Raw genomic sequence first — 27080 nt, forward strand, 5'->3', positions numbered from 1 at the left:
AAATAGGAATGCAATAATTAGACCCGGAGGAAATCTTACCAATTTTGTGTATTTCAGAAAATTCACAAAGTTGTGTCGATGTTATGTTATGTAAAAATCCAGAAAATGTCTTGAGAGAACTGCAAACATTTTCAGCTCATGCCAGTTCCTTATATGAATTTTTTTGCAAACATGCCCAACTAATGGTTTTGTACTTGGAGACACAGCCAATTATAAGCCACATAATATGCAAAAGCTATGCATATTTCACATGTCTGGCATAACTGGTATTTGTACATCGGGCATTAGTATGTGCCATTAGCTTATATTTGTAAATCACTCCTTTAATGTCATAACTGTATTTATATATTGTGTTCCCAAAGTACTGCTAAATTACTTGATTGTGATACCAAATTTTGTATTTTTTCTTAGTGTCCTTGGCATGCTTATGGACTTGATATGAAATACAACTTTTGGTTTCATGTCCGTAGCTATGGCGTAAAAGCAGTGCTTAATTTAAGCCGGGGGTTTCCGGTGCTCGGCACCAGCACTTAATTAACAACTCCGCCACTTACGACAGTGTGCCACATGGTGGCACATTTTGTCTACTTTAAGCATGACCACTTTAAACATGAACACAAAAAGAGTTGTTTATTAAGTCGACATACATTAAAATTACTAATAGTGGCCGCACATGCCATTCTCATGGCTTTGGGGTACTGGATAGTCTGACCTGTCACACTTGTTGGAGGGCGATGGTTATTAGTTGTGTTGGCACTGTCATTGGCAGCGCTTGCAGAGGCAATAGATAGTACAAGATGCAGTGTCGTCCTGACGAGAACCATGGCACATACTTTTAACAACGTGATCATTACCTACAAGTCATTTGCCACATGCAGTGGTAATACCCGGGCTTCCTGCTGTGACACTCACCCCCTTTATGCACATGAGTGTGAAGCTGGAAAGGAGTTTACTAGAAAAGAACTTAAAAAGAAACACTTTCCATGCTCAAGTGGCACAAAGACCCCAAAGGATAAGACCTGGTCAAATGTGCCAATCGTGCTTTGGAACAAAGGGCACAAAGATGCAGTCACATAATAAAACATATATTTTGTGTGACAATGGCGTTATTCCCTCAGATCACTTCTATTTGCCCGAGGTGAAGACATCATTATCCAAATCAAATAAAAATTCTTCATGCAGCTAACATTACTAAGATTGGCATTTGGGCTCATAAACAACTTTAGCGCAGCACACGCCTCACTACTAAGGTACTTCTGCTGCTCCCAACATGTTACTATGAGATATAGGTGGTACCAAACAGCTCCTTGTAAAAAATCCACATTGATGCCAGTGTGAAATTGATTAAAATATGTTCTCAGAGGGCACCTCAGAGGTGCCCCCTGAAAACTTACCAACCCTTTGGGAGGACTGACTGGCTTTCTGCAGCCTGCCACACAAAGGCATGTTTATGGACCTCAAGGTAGAGAGCCTCTCCTCTCTGGGACCAGAAACAATGCACATCCTGGGCAGGGGTTACAAATCTCCTCCCCCAGGATGGGCGAGTGCTTCAGAAGGGAAGCATCAAATGCCTGCCGCCTTTGTAATGCGACGCTCAGCCTCTGATGCTAGCAGAAGATGGCAGCCCCTGGTTTACACCCCCACTTTGAGCAGGAAAACTAGCGGGAAAATTGAAAAGAAAAGGTGTGCCCACCTATGCCAACCCCACCCCTAAGGTGGGGGAAGCGGGGTGAAGCACACATTTCAGTCCCTGTCTTCTTGAAGAAGGGGTGACCACTCCAATCAGTTCTAGGACTATGCCCGCTCCAACAGGAGGGTGGCATAATAGAGAGTGTAGACACCCCAGGTAAGGTGTCCATTGGCCCAGCCGGCTACTCACATAAAATGCCTCCTCAATTTTGTATTTAGATTGGTTCCGCAGACCTGGCCCTCAGATCTATCACTACCTAAGAAGATAGAAGACATCCTGCAGCAGAAGCCAGAAGACAACAACTGCCTTAACCCCAATCCTACAAGCTTGTCTCCAGCTTCGACGACCCTGCGACCTGTCTTGCAACAGCAACCTCCAAAACCCTTGGGAGAACTGTTGCCTTTAATAAAGACCCCAATCTCCAAAGGAAAGCTGACCTGTCCAGAAGAAACCAACTCCAAAGATTTCAGGTCCAGGCGTATCTGCCAGCCCACTCTGCACCTGACGCCCACTGCCAGAGTCTAAGTGGCGCAATTGTGCAGTGACGTCTCCCCAGTGATCCTGACCTTGTGTCCAGCATTGGCTGACCTCTCCTGCCCTCCATGACGGCGCCTGCAGTGTGAATCCAGAGGCTGCCTGACTGCCAAGAGCTCTGGTAAGGAGACTCCGACGTCAAAAGGCACCCCTGCACCCAAAGCCCTGGGACCTTAGTGAGCCGAACCGACGGTGCCCCACAACCCACTACATCCCAACTTACCTCTGCTGCCATTGGGCTTCCTCCTGCAACCTCCGGTGTCACGCCTGCAGCCTCTTTACCATCAAAAAGATTCTCATTGAAAAGCAGTGGGTGACGGATATCGAATTTGCACCCTGCACCCAGCCGCCCCTGTGCTGTTTGTGGGGTATGTTTGGTGCTGCTTTGTGGCTCCCCCTGTGCGTCACCTAACCCCCAAAGTTGGCCCCTACAACCAATCTACTTACCTGCAAGCAGTGTGGCTCAGGGAAACCCCTGTCACCGTTGAAAAGCATTGGGTAAACTCTGCGTTTGTTAAAACTACAAATTGCGTTGCATTATATTGCATAAATTGTTTAGTTTGCTGCATAATGTTGTCATCTCGGTTGCATAATTTGGTTCTATGCTGTAGCATAATTTCAGTCGCCCGCCAATATTGCTTTTTACAGTCTTTGCTGTTCAACACGCCGGCATTTGAGAGATTGCCTGTAGATGCTATTGTCTTCATTTAGAAGTATGTCTGCATGTATTCTTTGGGGAATCGCTCAAAATACCAAACTTTTTTTAGGCTACGCATACAGCGATTAGTTTTTCCACGATGGTAGCAGGAAAAAGGCCCTATTTGCTGATGGAAAATATCTTTAAGCTGGCCCAGTTTTCAATCACTTTCTGATGAAATGTAGAATTGAGAAATGGTGGTTATTCTGCAACCTATGATTTATTTCAAGCTATAAACATAGTGTAAGGCACGTTTCGATGGTAGAACAAACTAGGGCCTGTAGGAAAGTCATCCTTTTTGCTTTGTTCACCTCAATTTCTTGACTGATGCTGGTGGTTACTGACTCTAAAGGTGCCCTGGGCTTTGCTAACCAGGGCCAGTGCTCTGTCTTCTAAAGGTATACAGTAATTGGTATCATTTTACCTACCTGCAAGTCCCTAGTATATGGTAGGGCATGTAGGTGTGGAGACCAAAGTGACTTTAGAATTGAAAGTGCATTTGGGAAATTTGGGAGAGTATATGGCCTAACGGCTAGGACAGTCAACCTCAAATGTAGGAAACCGGGTTTGAATCTCAGTAACAAGGCTCACCATCCTGTGATTCTGGGTACATCACTTATTCTCCCCATGTCTAACAAAATGAATGAGTCCTTGTTTAACACAACTAGTGCTCATGTAAAGGTCTCTGATACCTGATACCTTCGGGTCAAGTTTGTGCTATATAAAACTCCTCCCATAAAATACTTATGAAGTCCAAAACAACCTTTTCATTACTTATAAGTCACCGCTATGGCCTGTGCCAGATGTCCCAAGTGTAAGGTGCATTGTTTATAAAAAGTAGGGACAATATAAAAGATGGTTTATATGCTATGGTAAGGAACAACAGCCAAAGTTGGTTTCCCTATTGTAGTGCTGCTAGCTCCATAGGCTAAGATGGGGAAGGCTTTATTAAACTTAATAATATCTATCTTTGCATTGGCTATTACAAACTAATGGGGGAACCCAAATGGCCAAAGGACCTGGGTACAGTTCGATACAAACAGCAAAATGGTCCTAGTGGCAAGGATTAAAAGAAGAAAATGTAACTATTAACATATCTTAATTAACATAAATTGATTAATGAGAGATAGAGAAAATAAACCAACTCATACGATCTGTGAACTAAACTAAATTTATATTGTGTCAATCAGTAATGCATACATTCATTGAATACTATAACGGTTTCTCCATATAGTTCAGGAAGGATGCTCATAGAAGTGCTCATGTGTGAAGTGACATGAAAGAGAAGAAAAATATGAAACATATAAAAAAAAAACAGAAAACAGTAAACACAGGAGCATTAGCATGCCACAGTGATAAGCCTGTCTGAAATTTGTTTCTGATATTCAAGCTATATCCATGTTAGAACAATTGGCTGATGAATCAATGCACGCCTTTCATAAGGGTCTTAATATTCAACCCAGGCTTGTAAAAGTATGTCAAAGTTCTGACCTCAATAATGTATGAGGTAAATTTAGACCTTCACTACCGGTCTTCATCAGGATGGAAAGAGGAGAAAGGGGGCAACCTTCAGTGGTGCAAGGTCAGTACTCAAAGAGGAATCCGTGATTGGTAAACACGTATAAGGGACCAAGGACTCTTAGTCCAGAAATCAACAATTTTAAAAGATCAAGCGTCAATGCAGTGATGCCTAGAAATAATCAATGCATGTGGCAGTATTGCCCCAATGAATTAGGCTTCTTACAGAGGCAGAGGTGGGAGAGCTCAAAATCAAATGAACCGGGCCAGGTCTCTTGATGAATGGCAAGATTGTGTCTCTTGGATGACTCGGTGAAGGTTGCCCCCTTCCTCCTCTTTCCATCCTGATGGAGACCAGTAACTAAAGTCTAAATTTACCGTATTCATTATTCCGAGCGAAACATCGCCATTTATGTGCTTTAATGATAAAACTTCCATAGCAGATTGTAAATGAATGTATGACGTTACTACGACATACATTACCACGCAGTAGGTCACAACGCGGACGTTACATCGTCCGCGTTGTTACCACGCATGGCTTTACATCGCAAGTCATTTCTACGACATGCACTAGATGGCGCGCTGGATTTAGGAATAGTATAAATTACTATTCCTACTCCAGTTAAAGCAACAGTAGGGAATGTGTTGGATTTAAAATCCAATACATTCCTTGGTGTTGCGCGCCATCTAGCGCAAGTCGTAGAAACGACTTGCGATGTAATGCCATGCGTGGTAACAATGCGGACGATGAAACATCCGCGTTGTTACCTACCCACGTGGCATTGACAGCGTTATAAACGCTGTTTCCCATTGTAAATATACCGCTGTCAGATGCTTTTTATTCAGGCAAATATAGCACCCAGGACCCAATTTTAACAGAGCGTGTTAAAAGTTGTTTTCGATTACTCGAAGGCTACCTGAACACCCATGGCTTTGTGGGGGGCACACATCTCGGCACCACTGAGTTCCATTACAACCGCTTTCTGCCTATTGCGATTATTGGTTGCTACCTATTCTTCTGGTGTATCTGAGTACAGCATTGCAGCGTGCCTTAAACTTGACTATAGCATTATGTGGTGCTGCCAGCTGAGAGTAAGCTGAAATTGCATATCATGGCCTATCAAAATGGTCTACCTTTTCTAGTGGCTCCCCATTTATTTGAAATTATCTCTTTACTGGTAGACCCGATTTCATCACCATCACTATGTTTTTTTCATGTTAATGGACAGGCCTTTTGTCCTTAGAGAATTTCTGAATCAGAGCATGCCTGGAAGTTTCAGTCAAAGAAAGCAACACTGTGTAGTCCGCATACAACAAAATCAGGACCTTCACACCAAATATCTTTGGAGTCTCTAGACAAGGCTCCTCCGGGCAGGTTGAAACATTGTTTATAAACAAATCAAAGAGAAGGGGTGCATAACACAGCCTTTCTATACCCCAGTGGGTACAAGGAAAAGAGGACTGCATTCCCCTTTAGAGTCAAATCCGACCCTCTCCATGTTGTAGGGATGGAGGCCTCTAATAGCTGACACCAAAGGCAGATCAAAGCTCAGTTGCTGGAGTGCACTGTAGAGCTATGGTCTCCATTCCAATCAAAGACAGATCCTAAATCGATAAAGATGAGGTTTAGTGGGCATTTCTTGATTGCAACATATTCACCATATATTAGATGTAAAAGGATTACCTGCTCTGTAGCACCTATCCCCTTACTAAAATCTGCCTGAAAGTTAATATTTGATGTTCATCTACTCAGTCCTGGAAATGGTTCAGGAATACCCGCTCCAGTATTTTTTCCACTCTATCTAAAACGGCGATGAGTCTATAGTTTGCAGGATCAGAGGGACCAATATAGCACATCAGCTGGACTGCTGGAAATGATTTGCCTGGAGTGCTTCATTATAGACCTTGACCAAAATACCTGCCCAATATTCTGCATCCTAGAGAGGGTCTTCAGGAGCTATGTAGGACTTTTTTTAGCTTTTGGCTGGCTTATGGCTCTTGTCACCTCAGGGTGGAGGATGTCCAAGCTTTCGACATCACCTGTATCTATGCTCACCGGCATATGCCACACTGAATCAATATTTTGATTATACAGATTTTTTAAATGCCCCAATATGATAAACAATCTTTTGATCATGCCTATAATGGGCGAGTAAAATCATGTTTCAAAACAACTTGTCTTTTTTTTATTTTGCAGCATGCAATATTAAGTCTCAGGCCCTTGTTTGCATTGTTGCTTTTTTCTTGTATTACATTCTTAATTTCAAAAATCACGCTTCTGAAGCTAGGTGAGTTTCTACACTTCCTGAATGCTGTTAATGATACTTTCTTATATGATTAACTTTCAGCATCATGCCAATTAAGTCTATTGCTCCTCTTTACTACCTTTTCTTTTGAGAGTTGATTATTATCCAGAAGAATGTGTTTTTTCCCATCATGATATTGAAAAGAGCAAGAGTTGTTAATTCGTTGTCCAGGTCGCAATCTGTGACCATTGTCATGTCATTTGCTATTAAATTCCTGAGATCAGGATAGTCATTCTCTTACTTTTCTTGAGACTACCTTGCTGATCTTGCGTTATAGCTTTTTCCAAGGGCCATTGAGTAGAATGGGTTCTCCCTATATACAGGATGCACCTTCATACCTTCTGTTAATATGTCCCCAGTCAGAGTATCATGCTTGCTTTCAATTTTAGGGTTTATGTTTGTCGGTCACTCTGTGCATTGCCTAAACCTTTATACGCACATAGCCTATCAGACCTTCCTTGCACCCCTGTCTAAAAGTACAGTTTGCCAGATTCTGCGACTTTGTGTGGCCATTCAGAAATGGCATGATCTACATAACAAAAAGTTGTAAAACGTCTTCCTCCTTTAGTTTCCTTCCATCGGGGATGATTGGTTCCAGGTCGCCTAATCCTTCACCTTTTTTTTAGAACCAACTCTCCCACCAACCTGTTGGATGTTGGATATTGATATTGCCATCCTCTATCAGCAGATTGTTTGGTGCATTTTGTCATCCCTAAGGTTAACAATAATATTGTTCAGTTCATGCAAGGTTTCATTCTCCTTGCCCTTATGCCCTAGTGATACATACATGTTCATGATGTATCCTTTGTTGTTAAACATTTGGTAAGAAAGCATTAACATGGAGCTATTGTGTAGCTACCTGCAGTTTTGTCAAGATTTATATTGAAATGCCCTCATTAGGCAACCAATGTTTCACATTCTTGCCCGGGTGTGAGGATCAGCATACCCATCCAAGGCTTTTATATTAGTTTTGGGTGTTCTATTTGAACACGGGTTTCTAGGCTAAGCTGAAATAAACATTGATTGATCAGACTGTTGATTGATTGTTGATGATATACCTTGTTTCTATTTCTTTTCAGGTCCTCCTGGACCAAAGGGCGACCAAGGACATGAAGGGATGGAAGGTGAACCTGGAGTTCCCGGCTTGCCTGGGATGGCGGGTAATGCATGAACTTACTACTTTTGTGTTCTTTAGTTTTTTAGACTTTGATCAAATGTTATTAAACTCTCATGTTTAAACAAAGATATAATGGAGGCTGGATAACAAAATCACCGAAAAAATACCGAACTATTTAGGGTTAACACGTGTAAACGAATCAATGCAACCCATTGTGACTAATGAACTCTTTACTATATTGCCATGGCCTTTCTGGCTAGCAAACGCATATCTTTAAATATTTAAGTTCCTATGCCATTCAATGTTGATAATTTAAAAGTACTTTTGAAGCCTCGATGCAAGGATGCCTTCAATTAACGTTCCTAGGTAAAACTGCTAATTTACTAAGGTACATGTGTCATAAATAGGTGAGTGATATACTATGTGGCAAGGTTTGTCTGTCTGTTCTCTTCTATGTTTTGTTTGTCTATCTATCTATCCATCTATCTGTCTATCTGTCTGTCTGTCTGTCTGTCTTCTGTCTAGTGGCGTTACTCTTAAAGGTTTTCTGGAACTACATAAAAAGTCAGGAGCTCAATAGGGAGACACGTGTAGCTCGGAATAGACCGTCTGTCAAATAGCCCGTCCTTGTTTTCTTCCAAAGAGAGAGATGCTTTCCTTTGATTTCTTCTTGGCCGTAAGCCGGTTTCAGAGTGTGATTGGTTGGACTCTCAAATTCCTGCCAGTGCAAATTGCACTTTTCACCTTGGATATATTAAACAATAGTTGAATAGAAGAACTTGTCACTTTGCACTTTTTGTATGAAGTAAAGCAAATTTGTGCCTTTGATGAAGAACAACGGATGAGCCTTTTTTCCAGTGGGGCACACTTGGCAGCATTGTCTGTTAACGAGAGACTCACCTCAGCGATGTGTGAGAAACGAAGAATTCTGAAAACAAATTCTAAGAGAGTAGTGGCAATCTGGGGGCGGGGGGAGGGATTAATTCAATCTGAATCTCTCAGGACCCCAAAATTTCATTCTGTCATAGCTTGAGGGCAATCAGCAGGATAACGGTGGTAAACAGATTCAGTTTTAACCAGTTTGAATGTACCATCACTGAATGAACTCCAGAGAGAGGCTGCTTGTTGAGGAGTCAGTATCACTCATGTATGAGCATCAAAATCTGAGTATCCTCTGAATTTTGGTAAGAAAGATAAACCCACACCATGCAGCAGGCAAGCTGGAGTGGGCAAATATAAGAACAACAAGGAGAGAATAACCATATCGGAGGTACTTTCCAAGTGACGGGCTTAAGTGAGAAAGTCTGTGTACCCAGTTAAACACCTTGGATTTTATTCTGTAACAAAAACTCAATCTATTTCAATGCATATCAGTATATGAAACTTAGTCAGTTTCTGTGGGAGGATCTAATAGCAGTTGGTGTCAAATGCCGCTCAGAGGTCTTATCAAATGAAGCATTGACACCACCACCACCACCATCAACCACCAAACAGAGTACATCAACAAAAAAATTGATTATACGTTCTGGCGCTAGGCCAGAATAAAATTCCACTTGAAAAGGTTCCTAAAGAGATTTGGTTACAGCCATTTCTTTCAGATTTTATGGAATGGAAGAAGAAAAAAGGGGGAAATCACTTGTGTCCTTCAGAACAAATGATGTGTTGTTTTTTTAGAAATGGTGTTTTTACAGGCAGGAATGCAATCTAGATCCCATGGGTTTAATGATGCTGCTTGAAAATTATTGAGTTCCTGTAAGGAAAGGGTGGAAACCTTCAACAGCTGGGATATTCTCATTGTGAAAACCACCCCAAATACTGTTAATATTCCTGACAAAGAATCATTTATTTGGATTACTTTAGCAAAAGATAATATTTCACCTCATTCCAAAGAGCAACCGAGTTATGTGAACAAACCAGAATGTTCAGCAACTTTTGTGATGCTTTTCTGCGCGCTGTATTTCTTTCAGAGAAAATGCCATTTCTTCAAATGATGGTTATCATGCCAATTCAAGAATCTTAGCCTATTTAGATTATGCATGTTCTCGCTCTAACTCTTTAAATTACAGTTTAATTTCTACAGTTTCTCTCCAATATATTGAGAAAATAATTTTCTTTGTAAGTGAATGGGGCAATTAAATTACATTATAGGAATTTTGGTTAAGAACATTAAACCTCAATAAGAACACATTTGCCCAAGCCTGCAAATAACAGATTAATTAAAGATGTGAGGGACCAGTTAAGCATAATTCACTCGACACACGTTGTCATTTGATGTGTGATATCTCTCAAAACTGACAGACAGGTCAAGACCAGGAATTTCCTTTCATGACCAAATGTGACCATCCAAGAAGTTCAGAAATTAGAATGATTGGTAATGTTACATCCAAGATCTTTAAAATAATAAAATAGTGGTCTTACCAAAGAACAGGATCAGGAGAGGCTATTTGCACTCATTGAGATTGGGGAGGCTTAAAAACCTTATACCTGCCTTGTGGGAGGGACCTTGCCGAAGAATAGCATTAAATAGTGTATCTAACCATAAATACTTTCACACTATGTGCTTTGTAGTAAGGTGCTGATTAGTCTATGCAGATTTTTAAACCAATTATTCCTGTGTCATTTGGATGAACATGTTTCAGGGTAAATCTTCTCCTTTAACAATTAAACAATGTTTCAACTTAAGTCAGATTTTAGAGCTATTTGTAGAAAACTGCTACAGGTGTACAATATGAACATTCCTTTCTCATCTCTTCTAAACACCTTCAGGAGGCATGATTTGCCCAAATGTGACCACATTGAAAACATCAGATGTTTCTCTGTCACTTGAAAAGGTCCCATGGTTTCCCTCTTCATCGTTACATAAACAAGCCTTTGAGAGGAATGCTATTCTTTCTTTGTCTATCGTCTCTCATTACTTTGTTGTCCTGGTACCTGCATGTCTTCCAGCATGTTCCCTGGCATGCAGTTCTGCCTCTCTCCTTCCATCCATTTTGGGGGATCTGCTTGGATATGTTCTTTGAAGTCCTGGCAAGAAAGAAAAAATAAAAACATCTGTCAAAGAACATTGATAAAGAGTGTAATTATATCTTGAATGAACTTACGCTGGGCACACAGCACCCCCATCCAGTGCCCAGGGAGACAGCCTAAGGTCACTGAGGACTGCTACTTTAGTCCTGGCAAGGAGATCATTTGAGTTCTGGGTCTCCACCAAGTTCAGAGCAGCACAGGTGGCAGCATTGCAATACTTCTTGGCCAGGTATACAACAGCAAAGTAAACAGCAGTGGAAACTAGTATCTAAAGGAAATAGGAATTTTAATACCATTTTATAAGTTTTCAATCCAACCAATCTGCGGCTACAAACGTTTTATTAAAATGGACGTGTCTTGCAATAGTCATTGGACACGTTTGCTGTTTTTTGAAAGCGCTGATTGGTAATAAGAAAAAATCAATTGTGTTGGTTCTGGAGTGAAACCCTTCCCCATGTCATCTCAGCTTCATTAAATATGTGGAAGTGGAGCTCAAAGAATGGTTTCTTTTCTTCCCCTTTGCTCCAGCACATATCACAAAAACCTGTCTGCTAACTGACAGGTTAAACATTTGCTCTTCACCATTTCCTGTCCTAATTCTCAATTAAAAGGCCCACAGTTAAATTTCAGCTGTTCACTTAGAGTTATGTTAGGGTCTTGCAGCCTGGCCTTTCATAATTTTGATGGAGGGTTAGGCAGCCCTCCTGTTCATGTGGCAAGGTTAATTGTCGACTAGCTACTCATCACCTGTTAGTGTAATTCCATGCAATATGACTCTCTAAGGTAATGGGCAGGTGCATAATTTAATCACTGAGTTTGAGAATCCACGTTTCGTGGCTCTGTAAATATGCAACAAATTCAGGGTCAGGGACTGGGGCGCAAGGAGGTAGTGACACACATCAGATGCTTGCTCCCAGTTTTCATCTCTGGGTATTGCTGGCACAAACCAGGAGCGTGAGCCGGAGTCTGAAAAAAAAATACTGTATGTAGTGTTAACTCAGTGAGTGGGCTGATGCTCAGCAGAGCAAGAAGTGTGGAACACCAGAGTGGCAATTCAACCAGAACTCTACGTTGCAGATCTGGTGGCCCCTTACTTTTGAGGGAGACCCTGAGCGATCCTGCAAGGGTCAAAGACTGATGCCTCCCATGTATAGGCTTTGGGGACCTCCCCACAGTGTCATGACTTGGGATGAAGGGAGCCCCTTGTTGAAATACTCCTGTTTTTCTCAGTGGAATCCCTGTCCATTCCAATGCATGATGACCAAAAATACGCCGATAGGGTATATTCTGGGAATCTTCATGTGCCTTATATTAGACTGCCTTGGCAGGATAGCACTAACATTTAAACACCTCGGAGGGCTTAGAGTTTGTGTAATGTTGGAGAGTCTTTTGCTCTTCCACCTGATTCTTAAAAGGAAATTTTCTTCCTTGTCATTATTACTAACCCTGGGCGAAGCACTACGCTACGCTCGTGGAGTTTGCAAAGTTTTCGCAACTTCGCACTACGCGAGCTGCACGTAGCACAGTGCGAACATGCGTAGTGCAGCGTAGCGTAGTGCAGCGGTAATTTTTTGCTTGTTCGCGGTCCTGAACATCATGTTCGCGACCGCGAGCAAGCAAAATGACATCCCGGCGAGATTCTCAACGCGAGGAGGTCAGGTTTCTCATTGTGAGTGGTTGCGCATGCTCGCGACCGCTCTCAATGAGAAACTACCTGTTCGCATTGAGAAAGCTGCCGCTCGAGTAATAATCTACTCGAGCAGCAGAAAACTACAGCTCGCACTGTGCAAGAGGCCGTTTTCAATGCTTGCACAGTGCCGGATGCTTGTCCGCACTGTGCAATCATTGAAAACACATCTTGCACAGTGCGAACATGCTACTACGCAGCTCGCGTAGTGCTACGTGAAGTTCGCGTAGTGCGAAGTGCACTTCGCGTAGCTTCGCGTAGCGCTACTTCGCGAACTACGCCCAGGGTTAATTATTACTGCAAGAAAATAGATTATTATTTGGGGTGGTAAGACTCCCACCTCAAGTAATATAAACACTATCCCTTCAGGGTGAACCCCACAAATTATTCAATTAACGTGAGGTGGTTGCCCAGGTAGCTATGGTAGAGAGCGGACCTGCTTAGACTAAGGCAATGTTTAAAGTATTTATGCAGTACCAAAGCAGTAATAAAGTCAAAACAACAAACAGTAAAAATCCAAAGTCCCCAAATGTTATTAACAAAATGACAAATATCTAGTGAGAGGAACTAAAGATAAGATTTTTTAAAGTTTTGATTGAAAATAGGAACAAAAAGAGCTAAGCGCCAAGTACAGTCTATGGTCAAGGTGGAATATGAACTAGGTGTACTTTGAAGCTGACCTCAATAGGTCTCAAGGTCAGATTCATCAAGTGGACTGCCTGTTCAAGGATTTTATCTTTGGAGTTTGTCTGTCAAATGAAAGTCAGAATCTCTCAGAGGAATCCAGCAGCAGGCTGTATAAGGGAATGTCTTACCAAAGTCTGATGGGCGCTGAGCAAGGTCTCTCTGATTTGCAGATTTTGGAACAAAAAACATAGAGCGGGAAAGTCAAATTCCATTCCCATTTCCATCCTATGATACTTACTGCGCTTTCACCCGACCAATAATAATAATAGGGGAGAGAAGTTTGCCTAATGGCTAGGGCGCTCGACCTCAGACCTGGGGAACTGGGTTCAAGTGTCGGTAATGACGCTAAACCTCCTGTGATTCTGGGCAAATCACTTAATCTCCCTGTTCCTAACAAACATGAAAGTGTGTCCTCATGTGACATAACTGCTGCAATGTAAAGCGCTCTGATACCTGATTCGGGTCAAGTTTGCGCTATAAAAAACTCTTAAAAAAATAATAATCAGATGTACGTTTTATGACATATGCACTGAATTTGTAAATGATTTTTTAGTAATAATACAATAAAGAATCTATCTACTTCACCGATCAAGGTTTCTACCCTGGGGCTTATCCTCTGGTATGAAGCTCGGATTTCTCCAGTGGGACATGGGGACAGGCTACGTCCAAAGAGGGCTCCAGGTGGTTGTATACCTTCTCGTTGAGGGCTCGATGAAAAGGCTTTGCTGCTGTGGAGAAACTCCAAGTAGGACAATTCTATTTCTTCAGCCCAGCAAAGATGTGACTTTGTCAGATCAGCTGTGGTTGTTGGTCTCTGTTCCCCAGCAGCTGTAAGTCAGAATTTTTGTAATTCAGAGAATTTTGCAGTGGTAAGCCTCTTTTCGCTCAGCTCTTCACCTAAGGCTCCCCAGGCTTCAGTGGGGCTCGTAAGACTTCAGGGCTTGGTTCAGCAAAAGACTTGTACAGGGTCCTGTGCAGATTGAGTTGTGACTGGGTAACTGGTCAATCAGGAAAAAGCAGTTCTTTGCCTGTTGTGTCCCTGATGCCACACAGTCGATCTGCCCACTGATCTTTGGAGTCCACTTCTTTGCCCAGGTACAGGAGGTTGCAGGTCCAATCCTTCAAAGCTTCTCTGTGCTTACAGAAAGGAGGTTTTAGCCTTCCTCTGATCTTTCTCAGGTCCAGATAGAGTTCTGAGGAGGGTGTCTTGGGGTGCCACATTTGGCACTAACTATTGGGTGGGAGTATCTCTTGGGTCCTCCTTAACCATTGGGGTAAAAGTTTCCAGGAGCATTTCTACCCACATTTACAGCAGTTCCTGTTTGTCCAACAGCAGCAAAACCAAGTGCCCAGTGAAATGAGATGCCCCTTCTTCTGTGATCACTCAAAACTGGTTCTTGGGGTGCTACCCTTCCATAGGGTTTGTAGCCAGCCTGCCTGGGGTAACAAAGGGTTGCATTCCCCACACTCACCTTACATTTACTTGTGATATGGTAGGACCTCTACAAGTTAATGAAGTTCAGAGGTCCTAATTGTTATTCCAGCAAGAGGAAGAAAAAACCTCTGCTCTTGAAAAAGTTTTAACACCTCATTAATGACAATCAATAGCAGACTAGCTGTCAGTATGATAATGCTAATTAGCCTACTTGAGGTTCGTGCAGATAAAGGGTTACTTTCTTGAGCCACTTTTCCTAAATATTTAGCATTACATTGTATTATAAGTAAATATTAAAAATAGTCTTTGAATTACTTTTGTAACTGGTTCCTAGCAAAAGATACAGATTAAAATTTACAACCTGCACGTTGACAATCTCTAAGATCTAACCACAGCCTTGCCAGTGAAATAAACGTTTGAAGCCTAGTCACTGGAGGAACATGCCAATGTTAATTTGCACAAGTTCCACTTTTAAATATCAGGCACTTTACCTTGTGGTCAACAAGGTGTATCTAGGTGGCTTAATAATATTTAAACACAGGGCTTCCCACCACTAAAAAAAATGATTATTATGACAGGTTTGAACAGCAGGTTAAGACTGCTATGGTAGGGCTACACAGAGTAGGCCTAAAACAATTTTTCCCAGTCTCTGTAGTGGATGGCACATATTGCTACAGTCCACCAGTGACATGTAACTTCCCATGCCACTGGTGTATTTTCTGCACCATGTTCTATGACCTTACAGTAAAGTGAAATATGCCAATTACAGGTAAGCCAAGTCACTGATTTTGAAAGTAAGGGCTGGGGGGCATAGGCACTTGAATCCTGTTTAGCACAGATAAAGTACACAGAGTTTTAGTTCCAGCAAAACAGATAGAGTATACATTTGGGGGAAACCACATGAAGGTCATCATTTTCTACAACTACCATTTATAATATGCTAGTGGCACCTGTTTCAGACATCTGAGGAAATGCAAATGTGTGACAGTGACAAATACTGTACACCTAAAAGGTGCTTAGGACATAAGAGATTGAAAGATGAGATACTCTGTCAAAATGTGACGGATATCATGTCCTCCATATTACAAGTGTAATAAACTATAATGCACTTGTAATACAGCAGAAGGTACATCCTCCACATTTGTGATGGCGTATCCAATCCCCCAAACTCTAAATAAAGTCTTCTGTGTGCATGTTCTATTCGTCATTAGTTTTAGTATGGAGGAAATCTTCCTTTATTAGGACAATAGCTATCATCCACCCAGAAGGGGGCATACCTAATCTTAGGGCTCCCCCTCACATTGGTCAAGGTACGTAACAATGAGGATACTTCACTGGTTTCAGGGGCACTATTAATGTTGTTATGCAAGTTGTGGTAGTAACCTGTGGGAGAGAGAGGAAGGAAGAAAATGACTCAAATTAGCCCCTATATAAAAACAGCTTGCTTTCAACAGAGACCTTGTCTGTGATAATATATAAAGATGTTTTAATACTACTAAAATGTGTCTTCTGGAAAAAAGGTGAGTGATACTAAACCAGATCCTCGCAGGGACTGGTTAAGCATCCTCCTTTATGTGGAAAAATATATATAAAACAAAACAAGTATTAACTAATAATATGACTGTTATCACTTCAGTATTTTACTCAAACCTCTCTACTGCCGATATCCCCCTTACAGAGGACTACTGAAAACATGGCTTTTCTCAGATTTATAGACCTTATGTACTAACCTGCTCCTTCCTCAGTATTCTTGCTATCTGCATGTAGGGAAGTATTAGCGCCTTGATGTCCCTTTGGGGATGAGTGTTTGTGGTCTACAAATACAGCGAAATAAATAAATACATCTCAAGTGACTGTGTTTCTACAAGAGCTATGCCCTCACATGAAAGTTTAATAAGAAATACAGTCAAATCAGATTTCAAGCCATTCACATAATTGTAAGTAATTATGGAAGTTACTCAAAAAAGTAGCAGAACATGTCTTTTGCAGGGACACATACTCAAACCACTCTCCTTCCAATGTCTTGTAAGTTTTTTCCAAGAGATGTGCCCTCTGGAGCCAGTTTAACACGGAACGCTGGAGAATACCATTTCAAACCATTCACATAATTTTGCCTAATTATTTTTGGGCTTACTCTGAACTTTGACATGGGGCTTTGAAGGAAATAGTGGCAGAGCAAACATTCAGGCTGTTGCAAGCAAAGTGTCTGTTGGCACCTGCTACAGAAGAACATTTCAGCGACCACAGGTGCTGCGCTCATGTTGAAAAAGGTGTAACCTTGCTTTACCGCCGCCTTGCTTTACCACCGCCTTGCTTTACCGCCGCCTTACTTTACCGCTGCCTTGCTTTAGGAAAAGCGAGGCTATGACAGCACTTGAAGCAAGCAACAAGTACAGGTGAGCCATTGCAACGGGGTCATGATCATAGCAGGCACTGACCGCGCGGCACTCACTGGTATGATGGAAACCGTGAAGTGTTGCTATGCAAGAGAACTCTCAGGCACCATGTGGAAAACTGAACCTACGCGCCTAAGCAGATGCCCAAGGCAGAGCAAAATGGCCTCCACAGTGTGGTTCTAGAATATCATTGTCAAAATATCATTTGAAACAACAACTAGCACCACATATTGCCTACATAAATATTGCCTCAAATGGCAGTAGTGTTTTTGTGGCGGACACTTAGTACAATATAAAATCTACACCCAATGGAACAATATTCTTGCAAATAGTATTTAGGCCACGATATTTATGGAAGACAATATTTCTGAATACAAAATTCTCACACATAACATTCTGTGCAGTTGTATGCAGAGAAGGGGGTATGCTCCTAGAGTAGCCATGGAAGCCCACCTACTGGGGCAGTGCGAGTGCGCTGGCGCGGCAGGGTTATCAGGAGAGTTGGGTGGCCATGATAGTTTGGGCTCAAGCCTGTTGATTAACAGCAGCCTCAATGTGACTTTTTAGTTTTGCTTTTCATACTGCTCTCACCATCTGTGCCAGGGGCCAGCGCTATCATCACCAGTCTTCTCTGTTTGCACCGCACGTAAAGCTCCAGGAGGCTCATGTGGTACACTGTAGTGAGCCAAGCCACAAACGAAAGAGGGACGATGGGAGGAAGACAGAAGGAGCAGGCACAAGTGGATAAAAGGACCAGAAGAGAGGACTATATTGTAAACAAGCCTGTAATTCAGTTCAATGCAAAAATTGAACTAGAGGCGGAAAGATACACTCTGACATCCAATAGCATCAGGTGGTGAGAGAAATATGTGGGCAGGGGGCAGGCCATAAACCCCCTCTGTTTATAGTGCAAATAAAACGCCTGTTTGATGGCTGCATGTTAAATAAACCCTAAAAAAATCCAGCTCCTGACATCACCAAGAGGAGTCAAGATACTCAATGTGAACTTTATACTTTTGCTCGCATTGGTCAGACAACGCCATGACAATATTTGAATGCCTCCTGCGGTTAATCTTACTATGCTAACACTGTTGGCCAGGGGAATCATAGCAGCTGAAGCCAGGGTTTATTCCAGCGTCGAGAGCATCATATGATTGAGGAGCAGGCTTTACCTACACAGATGGTTTTTGTGGGAAGCTGTAAGCGTAGCATTTCTAAAAATCACGCCCGGGAGGCATCCATCTTCGAGCAAGAATCCATCTTGCACCTCTAACACCAGGCCTGTCAAACCCCAGCCCTGTGTGCCACCTGTGCTTCTCCTGGAGAAGGCTTGTTGCAGAACACTCTGTACTTTTTGTGAGTCCCCAGTGGACCAAAAACAAGAAAAGCGCAAAAACCAAGATAAACAGAAAGGGAGATTGTTTAAAGACCCTGTGGTTTGGTTTTACACATCAGTTCAGCTACATTAGTCATATTATTTTCTCTGCTTTTACAGCTTTCCACCATTAGTCTCAATGGGATATTTTATTTTTCAATCACTTGTCTGTGTGCGATCATACCCTTGTCCCGGAAATCACATCACAGTCAATTATTGCAGTGGTGCGAAGAGGGAACTGTGATTTGAAACTGATCTGCTTACATCAGAGATGTCTGCTGTAGGACCAGATCCAGACCAAAGTTTCTGGATTATAAAATCTGTTATTATCCAGAAAATCTGGCATAGGTCAGAACTCTGCTGGGCACACTTGCCTAAGATCATGAATGTCAAACATTGGCCTGCCACGGCTGGAGGCATACCAAATTTTGAGGAAATACGCTTTTTCTACACTTATATAAAATGTATCAACTAGGAATCGCTTACAAACTCAGTGGTTATTCTGAATATCTGATACAGTTGCAGCCCGCGTGACCCACACTGGACAGCCATGTTTACTTGATATCCCATTAGCACAGAACCACTGGCTTCTCATTTAAGATGCTGTTGCCCAGACTGTGAGAGAACCTTAGTCCATGCCTAGAGACGGGTAAATGTTCCGGTGAGCCTGCCACTGCTTCTCAACACCAAAAAAAGTTGACATTCTCAAATATCACTCTTAAATGTAATTACCCAGGCATTGCTTGGTAGCTGCTGCAGTTTTCTAAAGGTCTGAAGTCATTGCGGATGGATTGCAGGGGCAAAGTGAAGTTTCTCTAAAAGTTCTGAGTGGAATTACAGTCTCACTTTACAGATGGTTAGATTCCAGAGGCCCTTTTAGAATTGAGTGGACACAACTTGTGACCACCGAGTTGCTACTAAGCCCTCCGGTTCAGTTGTTTCTACCCTCTGGGCTTGTGTTTCCAAGGCCCAGCCCTGATGAATATCCCAGTGAAAGTGATGGGCTCAAACCATTGGCTTTGGATGGGTCTCTACCTCATAGTCAATGTGATGATTGGTCTTCAGAAGGCCCATTGAGTGCAGTATTTTAAAAGTCAGACTTTTTTCAAGTTGTAGCCAAAGTTAGGTGACACATTGACCCACCCAAATGTACCCAAGACTAGCCTGCCTGTTGGTTTTGAACCTGTCGCAGTCCTTTAGCAATTTTTTTAGTATCATATTTACATGCTGTGTTAGTAGTATGGATGGGACTGGACCATCACATCTGCTAATTGAAAAACTTGTTGGAGAGCTTCTAAAATACATGTATTGTGCCCCAATTTCTATCTTTGTTTGCTGATGTTCAAGAAGAATCCACTTACATGCTTACTTGAACTGTGAGCGAGTTTATTTTGCAACAATAAGCAAAGTGTGATACCACAATGCTGAGCGACAAGGGTTCTTGTCCTAGCAGTGAGCATCAGATGTTAACCCTCTCCTATGGAGTTTTTACAGACCTTTGTATAAAGACACCAAAGGGATACACATGGCAGAAGATGATACTCTGATACTGTAGTAGATGCACTACTTTCTTATGAACTAGAGCAGATGCACCGCCTTCTTAAGAGATGTAGCAGATGTACAGCTTTCTTATGAGCTGTAGCAGATACACAGCCTTCTTATGAACTAGAGCAGATGCACCGCCTTCTTAAGAGCTGTAGCAGATGCACAGCTTTCTTATGAGCTGTAGCAGATGCACAGCTTTCTTATGAGCTGTAGCAGATACACAGCCTTCTTATGAACTAGAGCAGATGCACCCCCTTCTTAAGAGCTGTAGCAGATGCACAGCTTTCTTATGAGCTGTAGCAGATGCACAGCTTTCTTATGAGCTGTAGCAGATTCACAGCCTTCTTATGAGCTGTAGAAAATGTACAGCTTTCTTATGAGCTGTAGCAGATGCACAGCTTTCTTAGGAGCTGTAGCAGATACACAGCTTTCTTATAAGATGCAGAAAATGCCCAGTTTACTTACACGTTGGTCACAAATGGCCTGGAAATGAGATACAAATAATGTAAACAAGGTGTGATGCCAGGGCTACAGTATTGCTCTGCCAAAACATTTGATGCAAAATCCTCTAGCAAAATTTCTATCAGTGTGCGTCACTGCGGATGTACGACATTACAACGCATGCTTTTACATCGCATGCTTTTACAATGCGAGTTTTACAACGCATACCATTACAACGCATAGTGCTTTGGGGCGCTGGATAGTGAATTATTTAATTTACTATTCCAACTCCAGTCCCCGTGGATAGTAGGGAAGGTGTTGGATAGTAAATGAAATATATTCCCTATCCTAGAGCGCCCCCCAGCGCAATGCGTTGTAATGATTTGCGTTGTAAAAGCTGCGATGTAAAAGCACTGCGTGGTAAAAGTTGCGTTGTAAGTGATGTTCCCCGTCACTGCTGATGGAATTGATGCCACTAAATCTTTGGGGTGGAAAGATACCATTGTCAGGGCCAAGTATCTGATCTCTGTTTTACTCAGAACATTATGGACACCGTTGTTAACCCCTTCGCCATGGGGCTAATTCCCCCCCCCCCCGCGTGGGGGGAGGGGTGCGTGCGCGGTGCTCGTGACGAGCCCAGCTCGTCATGCTGCACATTGGAGCTCTGCTCATGACGAGCTGGGCTCGTCACGACTCTGCCACTTCAATAGAACCCCTGCACAGGCGGGGAATTATCCGCACGTGGGCCGGGCGCTGCAGTTATGACGAGCTCAGCTCGTCATGAGCACAACTCCACTGTGCCTCATGACAAGCTCAGCTCGTCATAAGCATGGAAGGTGTAATATCAGTGAATGTACATAACCATGTTCATGGTGGTCTTTCAAGGTGCTAAATCCACCAGTCATGTTTGCAATCCAATCACTGTGGACCATATGACTGATATGCCACTTTGTGAAGCAAAGTTAACTATTGACTTTTGTGGAGCTACTGGCCAGAGGAGTCTCTTTCAGCACCTCTAGGCAACCGGGATTTAGTTACCGGAGTTGCTGTCCCACCAAAAATGGGAATTCTCAATCACCAAGCTCTTAAAGGGCTCCATTATGAGATGCGCAGAGTTTGGAAGGGTAGATATCACAGCTGAAATTACTGATTTCAGCTGGTGTCTCACCCAATCCCACGGCATCATGAATTGAACTTCCCAAAGTGAAGAATATCTATGCAGACCTGGAATTACTTGCGCTAAATATACATGTATCCCCCAGTTAAAGAGCATCAGCACTCAGATTCACCACCTGCTGTAAGTAAGTGATACCTGTGTGCAAGGGGGTAAAGCTGGTTGGGGGCAGTAATTGGTGGGTTAGGTGGTTGGGATGGTGTCAAGGTTCAGGGCAGGGTGTTGTGCTTGGGGGGAGCATTGAAAACCCCATCCCCACTGTGCTGTTGCAAGAGTTGGGTGGGTGCTGGGCTGTGCCAGTGCCTGCAGCCCATCGCCCTGCCTTCAATGCGGTTTTAGTGGGTGCATACTCATAAGGACGGGCCTGGTGTTCCTGTAGCCGGTATATACCCAGGTGCAGGAACACTGTGGCAATTTCAGAGTAATCTATTACTCTCTCCACCCCCACTGAGAATACTGTTCCAGCCAATTACTAATGGTTTCCTGTTGAATCCAGAAATCAGGCTTATAAGTGTGTAATTAGAGCATGCTCCTCTTGAGATAGGGAGCTGGCTGCAATAGGCTGTTTTTTAACCTACTTAATACAGTCACTCTCTAGGAAAGCTCTGCTCCGAGCCTCCTTCATTCTGCAATATCTGCAGAAATTGGCTTATCAGCTTGCCAAATTTTCGGGGGATGCAGGAACCCTGGAATACACTGAAGAGGGCCTTGACCTCAGACATAGAGAGGAGCAGTGTTAGGCTCATGGTGGACAGCCTCAGGTGATCCCCTTAAATCATCAATGGAAGTGGGGTAGGCTGCGACCTGTCCCACGCTGCGGCTGTCAGGTGAATATCACCCCAGAGAGCCTTGCAGTCATGAACATGAGGCTGCCTCGATATGGCACTGCTGGTCTCTGAATGGGGACCAGTGTGGAGGATGCAGCATGAGAGGACAGGTGCACTTTTGGGCCCATTATGTTAACTGTCTTCTCTAGTAGGCTCTCCAAGGTATTGGGGTCCCTAACCCGAGATGCAGCAGAAGTAGGGTAGTGGGGACATATTGCTGCTTGCCCTAGCTGTGCCCCCCACGGATCAGGGGCTGGACCACTCTCTCTTGGTGCCTGGGACATTTTAACCTTATTCTGATTCTCTGCGCTGGGGACCAGTGACCACCGAGGGCCAGCTCTACTCTCCTTCCTCCTCTGCATTTGCTGGACAGTATGCAAAAGATGACCTGTGCCTTTCCCCATCATCATCTAATAGGCCCCTTCATGTTGCTACGTGTTGGGAGTCTTACTAATGTGTTTGTGCCTACCCACAAATTGCTAATAACCCTCCTTGAGTTATCACAAGATGAATAGTAGGACAGCAACTACACCTAGTCAACTCTTTGTAAAATATGTCCATTACTGTCACCAGTGCTGAGAAACCATCAGTAGGCTGACCCTTGGGTAGCTTGGCACAGAGCAGTCAAACTTCTCCTCAGGGTCAAAGTCTAAAGCATTGGCACAACCCCCACCACCAAAACACACTGTGTATGCTACAAAAAGATTCCACACCGTCTGTATAAAGAAACTGGTCTTTGTATTACACAAACAATGAAATCAAAATGACATACAAATTGGATATATTTACAGTTATATGCAGTTATCAAACTCTTTCGTTAGCAGCAGAACAGCATGAACAAATATATACTAGTCATAGGTATTCACTTGCCCCGTTATCCCCTCAGCCTCATAAGCAAAATAAATCCATGTATATACTTCCCGAGGTGTTTCCAATCCAAGCAATTCTTCCCACATCAAATGCGACAGAAACACATATGCAGGCTGTTCAGAGGTATTCCACTTTCCCGCTAACATATTAGCATAAAACACGTCATTCCTAATATCGCATACCCCGTACAGTTGTAATGGTCAAGAAATCACAGGTTTTAACTACTCCTCGTGACCCAACCCATCAGCCACTCAAACTACACCAGTCAACGATACACGTTACCCCACTGGTGACACTTTGATTAGATTGTCAGGACCACCTAAAGCGGAAGGAAACGGTTATGTTTTCTCGTCCATCCAGATTAGGTCCTCCGGCACCCAGCGACACCTTCATGAGTGTGGGATCGCCATCGCTCCATAGGCAAAAGACTGTGATACCGGAAGCTGGTGTGCTTCCAATTTGGAGAATTGTTTCCCCTCCGGCAGAGGTGCGAACTGCAGTTGCTTCCAGGCAGCCAACTGTGGGTGCACACAAGCAAAAGAAACAATTGATGGACGGAATGCTGGACAATGCAAACATTCATCCCCAGTCACAAAGATCTGGGTTTAATCCATCATTCTTTTGCTCACCACACCACCCCAGTTTGGACCCAACCATATGCAAATAAGTCTTTACCCTGTTTCCTTGTGGGAACAGTCCAGGCCGAACTGCCAAGCCAGGTCCTCCCTGGACCGGAAACAAGCATTCAGGCTGGATTGTTCTCATTGGGTACAGGGTCAAGACTGATTTGCATATGGCTGGGTTCAAACTGGAATGGCATGGTGAGCAAAAAAAAGATGGATTTAGGCCCAGATCTCTGTACTGGGGTGAATGTATGACATTGTTCTGTATTCTGTCCATCAATTGTTGTTTTTGCAGGTGTGCAGTCATAATATCGAGTTTTTTATTTCGACTGGACAGAATATCGAGTAAAAAATATAGAATGGACAAAATATCGACTAGACATAATATAGACAACAAAAATATCAACTAGAAAAAATGTATATTGAATAGAATGGACATAATATCGAATCAAAAATATAGAATGGACATAATATCGACTAGACATAATATAGACAACAAAAATATCGAATTTAAGGTAAGTTAATAATATTTTTATTTTTTTGTGTAATATTATTCTGTAGCGGGTTGTGGGTTTATAGGGGAATAGGGTGGGAAGTAATTTAATTATAATTGTTAATTTATGTATTGATATTTATTTAGAATTAATTGTTAAATAATTATTAATAGGTAATTAATTAAAATATAATTGGTAATTAATTAAAATTGATTAATTGATAAATATTTTAATTTTGGTAATTTATTTTCTGTAGCGGGTTGTGGGTTTATAGGGGAATAGGGTGGGAAGTAATTTAATTATAATTAATTAAATATGTTAATTTATGTATTGATATTTATTTAGAATTAATTGTTAAATAATTATTAATTGGTAATATATTAAAATATAATTGGTAATTAATTAAAATTGATTAATTGATAAATATTTAAATTTTGGTAATTTATTTTCTGTAGCGGGTGGTGGGTTTATAGGGGAATAGGGTGGGAAGTAATTTAATTATAATTAATTAAATATTTTAATTAATTCATTGTTAATTATTTAGAATTAATTGTTACTTAAATAATAATTGGTAATTAATTAAAATATAATTGGTAAATAATTTTAATTGATTACTTGATAAATATATTAATTTCATTAATTTATTTTCTGTAGCGGGTTGTTGGTTTATAGGGGAATAGGGTGGGAAGTAATTTAATTCTGATTAATTAAATATGTCATTTAATTTATTGGTATTTATTTTGAATTAATTGTTAATTAATTATTAATAGGAAATAAATTAAAATATAATTTTTAATTAAAATTAATTGATTAATTTTTAAATTGTAAATTAATTTATTGTTAATAAGTAATTAATTAGTATGAGTAGGCAATTTTTATAATTAAATAATTTTATTTTGTATTTATAAATAAATATTTAATATATTTTATACACTTGTAAAATATTTTAATTATTTGTAATTGGTATTACTATTTATGTTATTTATATCTATTTGTGAAGTATTTACTTTCCCTACTATTGCACTCTCTGAAGTTGGAACAGTAATTTTAACCCCTACGCTATCCAACACTTTCCCACATGTTGCACCCACTGGAGTGGGTATGCAACGTTTACAACGCAACTTTTACTATGCACTACCATTACAACGAAACTTTTACAACGCAAAAACTTTTACAACGCATACATTTACAAAGCATGTTTTTACAATGCAGATACCTTTACAACGCATACCATTACAACGTAAGTATTGGTAAGTATATAATTATTTTTAAAATGTTATATGTTTGGGTTTTTGGGTAAAGGGGTATTTTTAGGGTTCAGGGTCAGTTTTCAGTTTTTGGGTAAAGGGGTATTTTTAGGGTTCAGGGTCAGTTTTCAGTTTCTGGGGTAAAGGGGTATTTTTAGGGTTCAGGGTCAGTTTTCAGTTTCTGGGGCAAAGGGGTATTTTTAGGGTTCAGGGTCACTTTTCAGTTTTTGGGTAAAGGGGTATTTTTAGGGTTCAGGGTCAGTTTTCAGTTTTTGGGTAAAGGGGTATTTTTAGGGTTCAGGGACAGTTTTCAGTTTCTGGGGTAAAGGGGTATTTTTAGGGTTCAGGGTCACTTTTCAGTTTTTGGATAAAGGGGTATTTTTAGGGTTCAGGGTCAGTTTTCAGTGTTTGGGTAAAGGGGTATTTTTAGGGTTCAGGGTCAGTTTTCAGTTTTTGGGGTAATGGGGTATTTTTAGGGTTCAGGGTCAGTTTTCAGTTTTTGGGTAAAGGGGTATTTTTAGGGTTCAGGGTCAGTTTTCAGTTTTTTTGGGGTAAATGGGTATTTTTAGGGTTCAGGGTCAGTTTTCAGTTTTTGGGTAAAGGGGTATTTTTAAGGTTCAGGGTCAGTTTGGGGTTTTTGGGGTACAGGGGTACTTTGTAAAAATAAAGTAAAATTACATTTAAATTAAATTTATTAAATAAAATTAAATTAAATTAAATTATATTATAATATTTTTAATTAATTTATATTCAAGAAATATTATATACTTACCAATACTTACGTTGTAATGGTATGCGTTGTAAAGGTATATGCGTTGTAAAATCTTGCGTTGTAAATGTATGCGTTGTAAAAGTTTTTGCGTTGTAAAAGTTTTGTTGTAATGGTAGGCGTTGTAAAAGTATGCGTTGTAACGTCATACATCCCTGGAGTGGGAATAGTAATTTTAACCCCTAAGCTATCCAGCGCTTTCCCTACTGTTGCACCCACTGGAGTGGGAATAGTAAATTTTACCTCTACGCTATCCAACACTTTTGCTAATTTTGAACTCACTATAGTTGTAACAATACATTTTAACCATTTTCTATGCTACGCTAAAAATGTTATATATGTTTATTTAATAATATGTTTTTTTATATATATACATATATATATATATATATATATATATATATATATATATGTATTATTTTTGATGATATAATTTTTTTAATTATATAAATTATTTATTAAAATTACATTTTTTTAATAATTATTTCTAAGTTTATATTAAATATATTTATTACTATATTAGTTTTAACTTAATTTTAAGACATTTAAAAAAATCGATATTTTGACAGTCTATATTTTTGTAAGTCGATATTTTGGAGAATCCTAATACAAATCCCACAG

At 41.2% G+C, this 27080-nt stretch overlaps 1 protein-coding gene across 1 annotated transcript in view; it reads left to right on the forward strand.

The window, feature by feature from the left end:
- SCARA5 (scavenger receptor class A member 5) overlaps nt 1–27080 on the forward strand; it is a 1132578-nt gene that overhangs the window by 548616 nt on the left and 556882 nt on the right. The window contains exon 4 of the mRNA XM_078649946.1: nt 7825–7905. Within this exon, the coding sequence (XP_078506072.1) occupies nt 7825–7905 (81 nt within the window). The remainder of the gene's footprint in view (nt 1–7824; nt 7906–27080) is intronic.

This window comes from Lissotriton helveticus, chromosome 6, assembly GCF_964261635.1.
Source record: "Lissotriton helveticus chromosome 6, aLisHel1.1, whole genome shotgun sequence".
Taxonomy (NCBI): domain Eukaryota; kingdom Metazoa; phylum Chordata; class Amphibia; order Caudata; family Salamandridae; genus Lissotriton; species Lissotriton helveticus.